At 42.2% G+C, this 14,493-nt stretch overlaps 3 protein-coding genes across 3 annotated transcripts; 1 reads left to right on the forward strand and 2 right to left on the reverse strand.

The window, feature by feature from the left end:
- Positions 1 to 3,371: 3,371 nt before the first annotated feature.
- On the reverse strand, positions 3,372 to 5,206 carry Bfra_001285 (putative mfs multidrug protein; the record flags this gene model as incomplete). The annotated part of the gene is made up of 4 exons (XM_037331719.1): positions 3,372 to 4,374; positions 4,428 to 4,634; positions 4,740 to 4,779; positions 4,834 to 5,206. The coding sequence occupies 4 exons, from the start codon at positions 5,204 to 5,206 to the stop codon at positions 3,372 to 3,374; spliced, it is 1,623 nt and encodes a 540-aa protein (XP_037195873.1).
- Positions 5,207 to 8,891: 3,685 nt separating this feature from the next.
- Positions 8,892 to 10,339, forward strand: Bfra_001286 (putative carbohydrate-binding -like protein; the record flags this gene model as incomplete). Its single annotated transcript, XM_037331720.1, has 3 exons — positions 8,892 to 9,295; positions 9,352 to 9,698; positions 9,762 to 10,339. 3 exons carry the CDS (start codon positions 8,892 to 8,894, stop codon positions 10,337 to 10,339), a joined length of 1,329 nt encoding a protein of 442 aa, XP_037195874.1.
- A 2,260-nt stretch (positions 10,340 to 12,599) lies between these two features.
- Positions 12,600 to 14,102, reverse strand: Bfra_001287 (putative isocitrate dehydrogenase protein; the record flags this gene model as incomplete). The annotated part of the gene is made up of 3 exons (XM_037331721.1): positions 12,600 to 13,024; positions 13,086 to 13,622; positions 13,712 to 14,102. 3 exons carry the CDS (start codon positions 14,100 to 14,102, stop codon positions 12,600 to 12,602), a joined length of 1,353 nt encoding a protein of 450 aa, XP_037195875.1.
- Between the last annotated feature and the right edge of the window lie 391 nt (positions 14,103 to 14,493).

Here is a 14,493-nt window from a genome sequence, read left to right on the forward strand (position 1 = left end):
CTTTCGGCGGGTTGAGAGATATTGCACGAGTGATTTTGGCATTTCTACGATTTTAGTAGCTTTGGCAGGGATGTTTACACTTTACTGGCGACTGTTTCAGATTTAACATCATCTGTTTAGCAGTAATTTATGTTATCTAAACAGTTTGTGTATATGGCTAACTCTGTGCTGTCAATGTAGAAAGTCCACTCTGCATTCGTGCAAAAACATCAGAATTCGAAATCTTCCTCTGCAGCAACACTATCCCGCCCTACCTAAACCATGCGAAGGTTATCAATACAAATAATCCAATTAGAGAAGTCATATTCCGAGAGCTTATATGCAAATGCTGAACGAAAACCCATTCCAATTTTGAGATTCTGACGCGTGTCGATATCCGGCCTCGACAATTCTACATTTGACATCACTACAGGATTCAAGAACAGAAGTAATGTGAACCGATAATATTGGTAACCAAGTTCATGACTAAATCACATCTACTCGAGGTTTTAGCCAACACTAGAGGGTGTTTTTTGCAGACGGGTTTCTCTCCAAATGAGTGGCTTCTAGAGGGGGTATGAGACGTCATCAAGCTGGCAACAGCATTTCAGACTTCTACATACTCCTAGACCGTGTCGCCTGCGGAATATAAGAATTAGAACTGATCTGTGAGTTAGACCTTTTTTCTCCTCAAATGCCCTTGTTACGAGCCGTTCGGCACTTTTTTCATCTATTTGCTTCTCATCGAAACTTCAATTACCCAACCCTTCTTACATTCATTCATCACCATTTATTCCTTATTATCTTCACCAACTAATTTAAATGACCCACTATACAGATACTTGTTCAAGTATATGGGTACGTTTTTGGAAGTAATGACCGCTACACTTCCGCGGGATATCGGCAAGCACAAGCTACCACGAAACCGATGACGCTTCACACTTAGATACATCAGCACCATATTGACCACTCAAGCCGAGAGGACATATAGAAGCTTTCGATAACCGCAATCGATCACAAAGCCTTCAGAGCCAAATGGAAAGAATCATTGTGCACATTGTCAATTATTTGAGAAACTTCATCCATCCCGCTGCAACAAGCCCAAAAGCACACTCAATCCAACTTGGCCTAGAATACTCCGAGGTGTACACCAGTATCTAAGAGATGCAGTGCTACAGCCACTTCCTCTCGTCCTGCTTTCACTATGAAGGTCATGTGGATGGATTTCGATACTTGTATGTCCATCTTAGTCTCGTGTTGAAATATCCGTGCTGATGAGTTTTTAGATACGATGCATTTACTTGCACAAGCACCAGTCATAGTTTCGATGCTGCATGCTGCATTCAAGATCCAATCCACCTATACTGCATGTTATTTGTCTCCATTCACTCTTCCACGATGTTTTTCGCATCACTACATCCACCTCTACGAACCTCAACTTCAACTTGCTGTCATTTCATAGCCATACATCTTGTTATCGACTCTACTAACTCTACACGATGTACTTAACTTTCCGCAAAGATCCTCAAGCTGCCTACAAAGATAAGGTCGGTGTACCGATTCTCGAGATCATCCAAGAGATAACCCATGCCAGTTTCAGACAAAGCAGAAGCGTCTTAATGGTTCATTCGAGAAGTGAGAATATAGTGAATGATCAATCTTGCAGATACGACATTGAATTTTCGCCGAAATGATGTGCTCAAGATATGTTGGGACTCTGAATATACACCCGTTATGGAAGTTGGCTTGATAATTGCATTAGGAACTGATGAAGCCGTTTGCGTAAAAGTTTCTTAGGTTTCAACATTCAGACTTTTTGATGCAATCTGCACGACTTTCTTTCCGCATGTGACACATAAGATCTCTTTCGAGGCCTGGTACACAGCATCTATTCTACTGCACTCGTTGGGAATCGAGACTATTCCTCATGCACTCATTTTCTTACAAGAGTGGATAATCTCCGCTTCTATATTCATTGCCCTCAGCCTCAAACCTCGGAACAATACTCTAGACGAAATATTGGTTGTATATAAACACTCAGCATCTGTCGTTTCGTTAGATCAAGGAAAAAATCAGAGCATTCTCTAGCAAATTTCATTGTCCCGCGCCAGCCCGTATGGCAACGCAGCGCAACCGAAACAGTTATTTTCTAGTTTGAAGATTTCAATAGGTATGGAGAGATTTTTCGGGGTTAAAATAAGCTGGAACTAGAAAGGCGAGTTAACCATCTCCAAAGTATAACAAGAATTGAATGGCAGTAGAAAAAATCATTTCTCTCGTACCTATTTTCCACACACACTTAACGCGATTTTGTTTAGTTTCGTATCACTAACGAACTTTGTTGACCGTGAGCAATATTTTTGTGATCTAAACACTGGAGAATGGTATATCCAAACCTGATTGATCGTATGAAAATTTTGGTTTTCTACATTCTTTGTCGCTGTCGTGAAGGAAATCTACACAGAGGTGGTATTAAGCATAGTAGTCCAATTACAAAGTTTATGTTGTCATCTCTATTTATTTCCGTTCTTTCCGATTCAGTTCATGATTTTTGTCACTCAGAGATTTTGTTCTGAACAAGTTATTAGACCACTATCAAAGGCTTTTCAACATCCCTTTCCCTGCCTTGTTTCCACTAATACGACTATCTCATCATTATCATTACATAATACCGTAAACCAAGCATACTTTTCCCTTAAAATCAACTTTTAAAATGCAATTAATCTAAATTGATATGCAGATCATGTCAAAGATGGCTTCTTAAGTAGTGTTCTGTTGGTCATTTGTACTCTCCACGCGCCAGATCTAAGGAATCTGGGGGTTGACACTATTTCATTCGAGGTGAATTAATATGTTGTTGTGGTGAAAAAGTGCAGGATTCGATATATAAACAATAGAGACTAGAGCCTCTTGTGACTCCATGTTCAATTCTCAGCCAATCTCTTGAGCTGGAGAATATTGAAAAGGATTCTCCCACTACCCTTCCTTCGTTTAATTTTTCTTACCATCTATTTCTTTGCTACTGTCATATAGATCACTAATTGGACGAGGAGGGCTTAATGTTAGAGTTTCATAGATAGTTACCATCCCATGTTTATTGATCCGACATATTATCGCTGCCAAGCAGCTTCTCTGTAACTTCTTTTCCATTTTTTGATGTTCTAGTCTATGTATATTGTGTTGGTCTCTAATCTAATATCTACTCGCGGAGGTCAGGCCACTCTATGACCAATGGTACAACATAACAACGCCGTTTAGACTAAATGTATCCCAAACCACCGCATACACGACGCCAAACCAAAAGTTCATTCATCATAATACATCTTATCACATCCAACAAAAGAGAACCAGAGCCAACCACCAGCGCTAACGTCATACCCAAACTCAGCCCACTATACTCTCTCATTCTCACTTCCAACTTCCCCTACCTCCACCTCCCTCTTCCTCTCCAAACTCATCTTTCCCAGCCCCTTTACCCCCCAAACCCCCACACTCCCCACCCCACACACCAATGCCAACCCCACAAACGGCAATCCCAACCAACCTGTCCACTCTCCCCTCCAAATAAGTCCCAATTCATAGAGACCCGCGACTGCAGGTCCCGCCAAAAGCGAACTACTCGTTTCCACCACTGCTATCAATGCGAATATTCTCGCCACGTGTTTCTGATCTACCAATCCCGTGATTAACGAGCGGACTAGTGAGACTAACCCTGTGCCTAGGGTGTATATTATTAGGCCGATGATTGTGAGGCGGAGACTTGGGGAGATGGCGATGGTGAGGGCACCGAGGATGAGAAAAATGGAGGAGATGCGGGCGAGGAGGAGATCTTTGTGGGTTGATGAGAAGTGGAATTTGGTTATTAGAAAAGAGGAGAGGAAGGGGATGAGAAGGAGAAGGAGGAGAATGTTGATTAGGGCCCGTAGAGAGAGAATCAGAGAAGCGTGAGATAAGGGGATGGAAAAGCGGGTGGATATGTAGCGGATGCAAAGTTCGATTGATTGTTGACCTATGACGCGGGTCATAGATGGTAGAAGGAGGAGAAGAACAGGTAGAGTAAGGAGAGGTCGGCTAGTGGTGTAGAAATCAGATAGACGGCGGGTTATGGTCAATTTCCGTTTTGGCTTCAAGGGCTCGTTGAAATCGGATGATGAATCGCTTATGTATTCCGAAGATGAATCGTCTGGAATCAATGTGGAACTTGTTGTTTGGGACGTGTGAAGGTGGAGTGTTTCGGGTACAAAAGTGATGAGACATAATAATCCTGATGTCAAAACAAATACTCCGCAGCATATTGAGATCCATGGAGAATAGACCATAATTGCGGCTGCTACAGTCGGTGCAATAAGTTCTGCAGAGAGTGAGGCACATGCGGCGAAAAGAAAAGCATTTGCCCTGTCATTTATCAGTGATAAGGACTAAAAGCGTGATATATTTTGGATCAATACCTTTCATCTTGAGTAGTAACATCTGAGATGATTGCATAAAATATTGCGGAAGCGGTTTTTTCACCGCCACCAATGAACTGTAAAAATGGTGCAAACCACACAGCACGGATGGGTAGCATCATCCACTCGCTCATAATGAATACTTCAAATAAGAGGGAGAGGAGGAGACCAAGGATTGACAAAGCAAAGACTGGTTTGCGTCCAATTCTATTTGTATGTCAGATAAATTCCTCTAGAACGAAAGATCAAAAAACAAAAAAATTCAATAGCAAAAAATGACTATGTAAATTTACAGGAATAAAAAATTCGTACTTATCAGCCAAGAGTCCATATGGAACAGCCATAAACATTCCTACATATCATCAACACCACTCTCCAGTTTTTCTTTTACGGGTATTCGCCCTACCTGGTAACGCTTTTAATGTCTCCAGAACCGCAGTCAGAATGTTCAATTCTTCTTGAACCTTATCGCCCTTGCACCTAGCTTCATCAATTGTGCTACTCAGCCCTACCCCACTTTGTCCCTGTAGTTCTTCATAATAACGATGACACAATATATCCTCATATATACGCATCGATGGTATCCAAACCAAATATGTTCCGAACCCAATTATAAAAACTATCGTGGTAAGAAGTAAGACAATAATCCGCGAAGAATGCGTTTGGTGAATCAAAGAGTGTGCGCCAACGGTAGTTGGTCGTGAGTAATCAAGGAGAGGAGATTCCTCGTCAAATGTACCATCGCATGAGGATCGTGATTTTGTTTTCGATAAAGACATTTTCGCAGATGAATTGAAATATTGCGCCGGCGCATAAAATATTCAAAAAGAATAGGAATAATTGAGTAGAGAGAGAAACGGAAAATGAGGAATGAGAAATATAGTACAAAGGAGATATAAGCAGAAATATACTTTACATGTTTTCTAACTTTGGGAAACAACAATCAATGTGTTTTCGCAAAGGAATGTCTGATGTCAGAGCGGTACGGCTTCCAGTAATCACTGTCCCTCGAAATAGAAGCAACTGACCTTACTCGTCGCATGCACGGTGAGATTTACACCAGATGAATCGTACATAAATAATTCGACGTGTTCGTTCTTGATTGTATCTTAAGAGAATCAAGACATTGAGGTCGTACAGAATGAGTGGTGGATAAAAAATGCTGGGTTTAGACACTAGAGTGCGTAAAGCGAGAAGATGAAGGGGTTGCAAGAGATCGTACCTGATGATGACGCGTGGTGCATGGTGCAATTCACGCGCTGACATGCAGGCACAAATTCCATCTTATCATCGCGAAATTAGCAAATGAGAAGTCCTTTAGATAAAGGAAAGATGCGAGATTCAAACACCCATCTTTGAAAATTTCGATATTGCCAAATAAGGAAATTTAAAACATTGGACATATTATTTACCAGGTGATTCTCCTTCTTTCCAGTACTCTCGTCTCTCTGTTGCTATCTGCTGACGCATCTTCATGCCGTACACCATTGCATTCCAAGGATCTCGCAATGAAATCGATGTAGTGATCTCCAACTCATCCCAATACTTCGGATACCCACAGCTTCATCGTACGACTTCTCTAAATCGAAACAGCATTCAAAGTTTAGAATAATTTCGATACTTTTCAATGACACAACGATCTCCAAGTCCTAACTTAGCAGCTGATATCCAAAATAGCCGACAGACTTCTGTGGCACAATTGAATTTTTTCTGGAGCATCAACTTTAAACAAATGTGGCTTCTCGATACTTCCCACTGATATACAGATCTTCCACTCTCGTCCTCATCTGTCCATATCAATCGACGTATATCTGTGGCACAATTGAGTTTGTCCCAGAGCGTCGAATACAGGAAACTTTGGTTTCTCCAAAGTTCGAACCGAACCGAGCATGTATCTCTCATGTACAGAGAGTGTGTTTGTTCTCTTGAGCTCCAATATTAATTGGCTATAGAACGAAGTGGTTGAAGTCTCGAAGCAGCCATTTGTCTTGGGTACATGGTGTACAATGATTGGCTGTCCATGAAATCATGTTCTAGTGGACATAATTTGACCACCACATTTCATGATCTGAACTTTGATATGCATTTTTTGTCAACGTAAGGCGTGTAGATAGACTCATATCGACTAAGATTACATAATCTTTTTATCTGAATATGTTTTCCGGGGCTGATCTGCGGGCCTTGAACCTACGCACCTTTTTGATATGCATTCTAAATACATCAGCCAATGATAAATCAGCTGGCACTCTCTAGGAATCCGGGCGACTTGGGTTAGGTAAAGTCCGATTTACTTGGAAGTCTATTTCTATGCGTTCATACTATTGTCTGTGCGGTACCAATTTCTGATCTGGTTCGCCCCGGATTGTTCAGTTGTACACCCAGAATTAAGAATGATATGATTCTTTGGGAGAAACACGATCCAGTCAAATTTCGTTGTCTAGGAATGAATTGACCATTCCATATATGGATATATGAAGCGGAATCGGCTATCGTGATTGACAGAACGCTTATATGTTAGTCGAGTCTAAAAGATGTCATTGACAATCTGACACCTGTGAAGGGTATCTTTCTACCACATGGTATACCAGCGTAGTGGGTGTAAAAATATGGCCCAAGTTTCTAGGGAGAGTCGTCTCACATCAGAAACAAGGCATGGCTTTTCCACCTCGTTTTTGACATTTACTTCGCAGGCCGTTTTCTCAAATTGCCCAGTGAATGGCATCTCGTATCTGCGTGGTAGTGGATGCCAGCATCCACGAAATTAAGGTTGCAAGAAGCTATGACTGTTATACAGCGATACTATGTCTTAGGTACATATTGGCACTTCCGATTTGAAATCTCCGTTAAGGTTTTTATCACGTTGAAGCCACCAAAGCCCTGGGTCATCGGCTAAAACATGAGCGAAATCTAAGAACCATTGCTCTGGATCATTGCACACATTCTCTGCAGCGGGAGACCTGCTGTAATCTAATGATCTTCCGCAGACATCTTTTTTTTTACCTCGAAGAAACTTTAACTCCGTAGTTCTTGATGTCAAATTCCACAGAGGAATGATTTTTACGTACCTTCTTCGCGTGGCACACAATAGTAATGTTCAAACTTACATGAAGTTATTCAGCCCGTCCTGCAGTCAAAACTGGCAGCGATAGCTCAAAGCTTCCTTGTTAAGTGCGGTACATATCTGCATCTATTGATTTGCTCAAGTCCACTTGGCGGAGAAGACCCACCTGACTCTCAGTTCGGAAAATCTCCAGAAATCGTTGGAGTTCCACAAGTCTGTTTCCCGTGATGAACAATCATAGCAGTTACCGGTGGGTAGGAACGAAAGAAAACTCCTCTCCCAGGTAACATACCAAGATCCAAAGATTATCGTGGCGAACAGGTGTCTTAAGCATATTACGAAAATGAAAATTTGCCGTACATATTCACATGCTCGTCATGCTCTCGGAGTTTTAGTATTGTTATTCGCTTGTTCCTGGTACCTGATCATCGTACATACATTGCCGTCCCTATGTTTTCTGAAGGCATGGACCGAGTGTTATTAGTTCTAAACTATTTCGAGCTTAATCTTCCTGAACAAGGTTTTGTGTTTGTGAACCTGAGGATTCCATTTCCGGACTTCCTAGTGGCTTGGCCGAATATCATCAGACTATTCTGATCTGATCCTGCTAACTAGAATTGTGTATCTGTAAGCCTAGGAATTCCATTTCCGGACGGATGCTGCTTTCCATGCGAGACTCTTCCCAGGTTGATCGGATCGCTACACACTCGTAACTCTAATCGTAGCCACCAGTAAAAGTTCCGATTCGAAAGTAAGAAATCGACCAACTGTTACGCACGACCAGAAAACCTTCGATCAACCTCAATTGGAATTTGGCAGCTCTTCAAATTTCTCTGTGAGCTATTTACCGGTTCTACGGATTTTTCGATTATTCTATCATCTTGAGGTTAGCATTCTCCGAGAGATGTAGTGCAATAGTAGTGTCTTTGCAATTGACGATATGTCGAAAGACTAGTGCCACAACAGTCAATGGATCTTCATTCAAGTGGAATGAAAGCAATTATACTTCATGTGGCTTGAGATATGTAGGACATTACACCAGATGTACAAGGAATCAGCTCTATGAGTTTCTCAATGCTCCTGATGGGGGTCACTCCCGAGTTCATCTTGCATCTCTGAAGGCTGGGCATATGGTATCTGAAGTCATCTTCAACCCCTCATTCTATTGAATGTGGCGCTTCTTCTGCAGCTAGATGTACAGTCTCCGCTTGATCTTGAAGTCCTTGGTTCGAGTCAAGCCCATCAGACTGATATGGACCCATATCAAATTCTCGTTCTCTACGTGATGAAGAAGTACAAGAATCAGCATTCTTTCCACTTCAAATCTATATCATCTACACCATCAACATTTTCTCAATCATCTTACATTCACACCTCAAACGAAAATTTGCTTAACAATCAAAATGCGTCCCGTTATCATCACTTCAGCATTTGCAGCTTTGGCCTTTGCCAATCCACTTCCCCAAGTCATTGATTTGGGTGCCATTGATGATCTTCCACCAGCTGAAGTGTATATTGCTCCAGTAGATATCCCTTCCCAAGATGTCGTGACTAAGCCAGCTGTCGATGCCACTAACGAAGCAGCCGGCGCAGTGAATAATGTTGCTGTTCGAGATATTCCAGCTATTCCAGCCATCCCAGCTGTTCCAGATATTCCAGCTATCCCAGATACTCCAGCTATTCCAGCTATCCCAGATACTCCAGCTATTCCAGCTGTTCCAGCTATTCCAGATGTATTCGCTAAAAAGCGTGATCTTACCAAACGCGATTGCGAGCAACAACCAGCCGGCTATGGGCCAAACTCCAAGTAAGTTCCCAGCACATAGAAACATTAAAGCTAAACTCATACTGACAATTTTAAAGACCAGATACCGCCGATGCTTTTTTAGCCGATCCTCAATACAACAAGATCGCCTCTAAAGCTCCCACTCCACAAGGTTACACCCTTGCTTTCTCTGAGCTCAAAGGCTCCACCCAGACCACCTCGTATCTTGGTTATAAGACTTTAAAATCCTACGACACTGTCGAGTGTGCTCAATACTGTGATCAACAAGACGGCTGCATTGCCTTCAATATCTACTTTGAGCGTGATCCCACTGTTGATCCTGGCTACAAGTGCTCCAATCCACCTTCCACCGTTAACTACAAGTGTGTAAAGTGGGGTGTCCAAATCAAGAAGGAGACTGCTACCAATACCGGCCAATACAGAAGTAAGCTTCTCTTCCTCTATGTTTAAAGCAATCGCATTACGTGATATACTAACAACCCCTCAGAGGACTTCCGTGTCGTCATTTCCGGATCCAATGGATACAACAAAAAGTACTCCCCAGCGCCTTGTGATAAATACAATGGCCCAGTCTCTCTCGGAGGAGCCATGCAGGCCCCTCTTGATCCAGTCACCAAGACTGATACATACATGGGCTACAAATTTTTCTCCTTTGACGATGTCAAAACCTACGAGTACGGAGTCGTTGCCTGTACATCCGCCTGCACAACGCAATCCAAATACAATCTTGAGCATCCTCCTTCCTCTGGCCACCCAGCCATCTGCAATCAAGTCGTCGTCTACGTGTTGAGTCAAAGCAACAAGCCTCAAGGAATCTACTGCTCCATGTATACCGAAGTCTGGGCTTCCAACCACGCAACTAATTACGGCCAATGGAGAGGATCCGAGTACTGGTCAGTTAGCCAAGCGTACTCCTACAGCAGAGCAGACTATGATGCCAAATACCCAAAGGCCATCTGTGATGTTGGAGGATGCCCAGCGGATTGCTACAAGGGCGGTAACTGGGGCGGATGGGGGTCCGAGAAGAAATGTAAGTCCAAGAGATCAAAGGCTGTGACTCTGTGATCAATGACTAATCTGTGGGGATATAGAAATCATACGAGTTTTTTTCTTTCGAATGGATTCACTCTAACTTATGATTTCGATGATGGATATGACGGATGGAGGCTTTTTGATTTTTAGTTCATATTTATTTCTCTTACACCACACTCCTTAATGATTTAATGAAGGCTACGGATGAGAGCTTGGAAGGGATAGGAGGATGTGGTCTTTTAATTGGTTCATTGTACCTAGGCTCTCATTTCTTATAATAACGGAAAAAACTTACATGTTTTCCATAGTATTTTGCTCCTCATCGTAATTTCATTTTTGCTCACCACCATGTCCATGGACTTCGTCTCTTTACCTACCATTTCAGTACCCATCTATTCCTAGCTAAATTTTCAACTCTTCATCTTGACTTTTGGACAGTGATCAAGATTTTCCTCAGGGCCATTTTTTATCCCACATCAAACACCTACACCCTTTACATCTATACATCACACCTTACACCCTACGCCCTATATCCTACATTCTGCTACACCCTTGCATATACCACAATACTCTCCACAAACTTCTCTTTGCCTTCCCTTCCCATCTCTTTTTATCTCTTTACATCTCTTTCCCTTCTCCTCCATCATCAATAACCCTCTCCTCATCTTCCATTTCCTCATTTTCCCGTTGCCCAAACTCCTCCTCACAATTACCATTCTAATATCGCTCCATTTACTCTCCTTCCCTACTCCAACTTGGAAAATTCTTCTAAAAACACCAATCTATTCCTTCTACCCTCTCAATCTAAAACAGATTCCACACACCCCACACTTCACTCATCTCATCTCATCTCATATAATTTTCTTTTTGTTACCAACTCTAAATTCCCGTTCCCATTCCCCTCCAAACACATCTACTGATATCCAGATATCTATCTCTGTATTCTCACATCCCACATCCTTCTCTCCCAGCTCATATACCACCGCTCCAACCATAATTCATAATTCACCACACTACACCTCTTCGCTTCGCACTCACCACTCCATTCTCATTCGCTTTCCACTCTCCCTTTCAATATAATCCAGAAGTCCCAATGATGAATAAACAAAAAAGTCTCAGTAGTGGTACCCTCATAGATCTCACCTCGAATCATACAGTACGCGCTCTACATAAATAATACACCCTAATCGTATAAGACATTCCCCTACCGGGTTCCCTCTCCAATACCATGTCATTCCTATATCACACTCTAACAAAACCCAAGTGAATAATCCATTCGATTATCAAAAAATAATACACGCACTTTTATACATCCTGAAATCAATCTATGATATGACCCGATCCAGCAATATTTTATATACAAATCAGTATCTCTTTTTTCCCACCACCTTATCTCCCCACTCCTCCCATCGCCTCGCCAGTTAAGAGATAGGTACCTACCTACTCTGTCATTCCATTCCCTCTAATCTCTCACTTCGTTTAATATCTTTCTTTCCACCCCCCTTACAGTCCGCTAGTGGCCACATTTCCTCTCTAATCGCCTACTCCCCGAATCGTCTCATACACTCTCTAATACTCACTCTCTAATCTTTCTTATTTCCCACATCTTCTCCTCAACAAGAAAAAAACCACAAAAAACCCCCCTTACAACCCAAAACACACAGCTCTTATCCTATAACCATAAACCTCATTTCACCATTTAGACTTACAAATCTTAAAATTTACTCACACATACACATACACATACACATACATACACATACAAAACTCCAACATATATTTCCTACCTCTCCCTCTTTTCCACTCCTCTCTCCTTCTCACCCTTCTCCCTCCTGTTTTCCTTCTTTCCATTCTCCCCTTTTATTTTGCTATCCTTCCTACCTCTCATATCCTCTTCCCTCCCTTCTTTCCTCCATTTTCCTTCTCTTTCCCACCCTCACCCCAATCCCCCCACAACTCTTCATCACCTCACCAGAAGATACATACATACATACATATGCACGCCAAAAGCTAAGTAGACCAAATTTTCGCATACTCATAATATCATATCATATACTTCCTAAACGATGCTTACTAAACTATCCTATCCGTAGACAGGGTTCTCCGCTCCAGAAAATGCATTGTAACGAAAACAAACAGACTTATTATTTACACCAACCCATGCATGCACGTACGCACCAACCATCTAGATCGATATATGGTCTACCCACCTCCTCCACACGCATGCGATCATCATCCACCAACAAACATCTATTAGTCCCGTGATGTAAATCTTAACTCATAAAATCGCTCTCTACAATTTCTCCTTCAAAAGCCCCTTCATCCTTCTCTCAACAGCCTCCAAATATTCTCCAGTGGTAACATAATCTCCCTTTCCGGTGTTTCCACAGGCCAATGCCAAATCCTTGGTCATAATGCCCTCCTTATCAACAACATCCACACAAGCTTGTTCCAAACTCTCTGCAAAAGCCACAACTTCTGGGGTATTATCCAAGTTACCTCTTTGAATCAAACCTCTTGTCCAGGCAAAGATTGATGCAATAGGGTTGGTGGATGTAGGGTTACCCTTTTGATGTTCCCGGTAATGACGAGTGACGGTTCCATGCGCGGCTTCGGATTCGAAGGTCTTTCCATCGGGGGTGATGAGAACTGAGGTCATGAGACCGAGGGAACCAAATCCTTGAGCTACAATGTCGGATTGAACATCTCCGTCGTAGTCTGTTTGAAGTTAGTTTATTCCGTGTGGAAACGTAAATCAGGGGAAGAGGGAAAAACATACTCTTCAAAGCCATAACATAACCACCTGAACTCTTCATCATCTGTGCGACCATATCATCGATCAATCGATGTTCATACCAGATATTCTTCTCCTCAAATTGAGTCTTATATTCTTTTTGGAAAATCTCCTCAAAGATATCCTTAAATCTACCATCATACTTCTTCAAAATTGTGTTCTTGGTGCTCATATACAAAGGTAATCCCTTGTTGAGAGCCATCTTAAAACTGGCATGAGCAAATCCGCTAATGGATTCATCTGTATTGTATTGGGTTTGGGCAACTCCTCCTCCTGATTTAAAATCATAAACGACTGTTTCGGCTGGCTCGCCACCCTTGGGAGTGAATGTCATGGTGAGAGTTCCTGGACCTGGAACAACCATATCTTTGGCGCGGTATTGATCTCCAAATGCATGACGACCGATGATGATTGGCTTCTTCCAACCAGGAACGAGACGTGGAATACGTGGAATAACGATAGGTTCGCGGAAGACGGTTCCTCCTAGATGATTACGGATCGTACCGTTTGGTGAAAGCCACACTGTTCAAATACTTATTAGCTTCTTTTCTAGCTTCCCATTTTCGCAGAAATATGCAGTTTTTATTTATTTACAGAAAAACAAAACTTACTCTGCTTCAAGTTGAATTCTTTGACTCTAGCTTCATCCGGGGTAATAGTAGCACACTTAACACCAACAGAATACTTCTTGATAGCTTCTGCCGCATCAATGGTAACCTGATCATTGGTCTGATCTCTATACTCCAAACCCAAATCATAATATTTCAGATCAACATCCAAATAAGGATGAATGAATTTATCCTTAATATCCTTCCAGATAATGCGTGTCATTTCATCACCATCCAATTCGACAATTGGGTTCTTGACCTTAATTTTTTGGAAAGAAGTTGCGGATGCCATGTTGCGCGATTGTGTAATGGCGCTGCCAAATCGTGGGGTGAAGATTGAGGTTCGAGGTGCGCTGCGAAGAAGTGAAGAGGTAATGCTGCGGTGGAGAGACATTTTCGCAGAGGTGCAGACAAGGCTTCTTGATAAAGAATTGGACGGCTACTCTGCTTGGTCGATCGGACGTTTGAATATTCCAAGCTGCAATGCGCTTGCTTGTACCGAGGACCAGTGAGGAACGTGGGGGATTTCTTAACCGCGGGGAAGGAGAGGATGTCTCGGAGGGAGGGAATGAAGGAGGAATTGAAAACTCGAGGGAGATATCTTCGGGTCAATTCTAGGTGGTATATTTCGCAGGTGTGTATATGTATGTATGTGTATAGAAAATCTAGAATAACTTTAAATAAAGACGGGAAGGAGGGGAAGAAAGGAAGGAATTTTCCAAGCTCAAGCTTTCTGATCGATAACGGAGTCACATCTAAACAATGAATGACCAAACATCCACATT

The sequence above is a fragment of the Botrytis fragariae genome, assembly GCF_013461495.1.
Source record: "Botrytis fragariae strain BVB16 chromosome Unknown tig00000006, whole genome shotgun sequence".
Classification (NCBI taxonomy): domain Eukaryota; kingdom Fungi; phylum Ascomycota; class Leotiomycetes; order Helotiales; family Sclerotiniaceae; genus Botrytis; species Botrytis fragariae.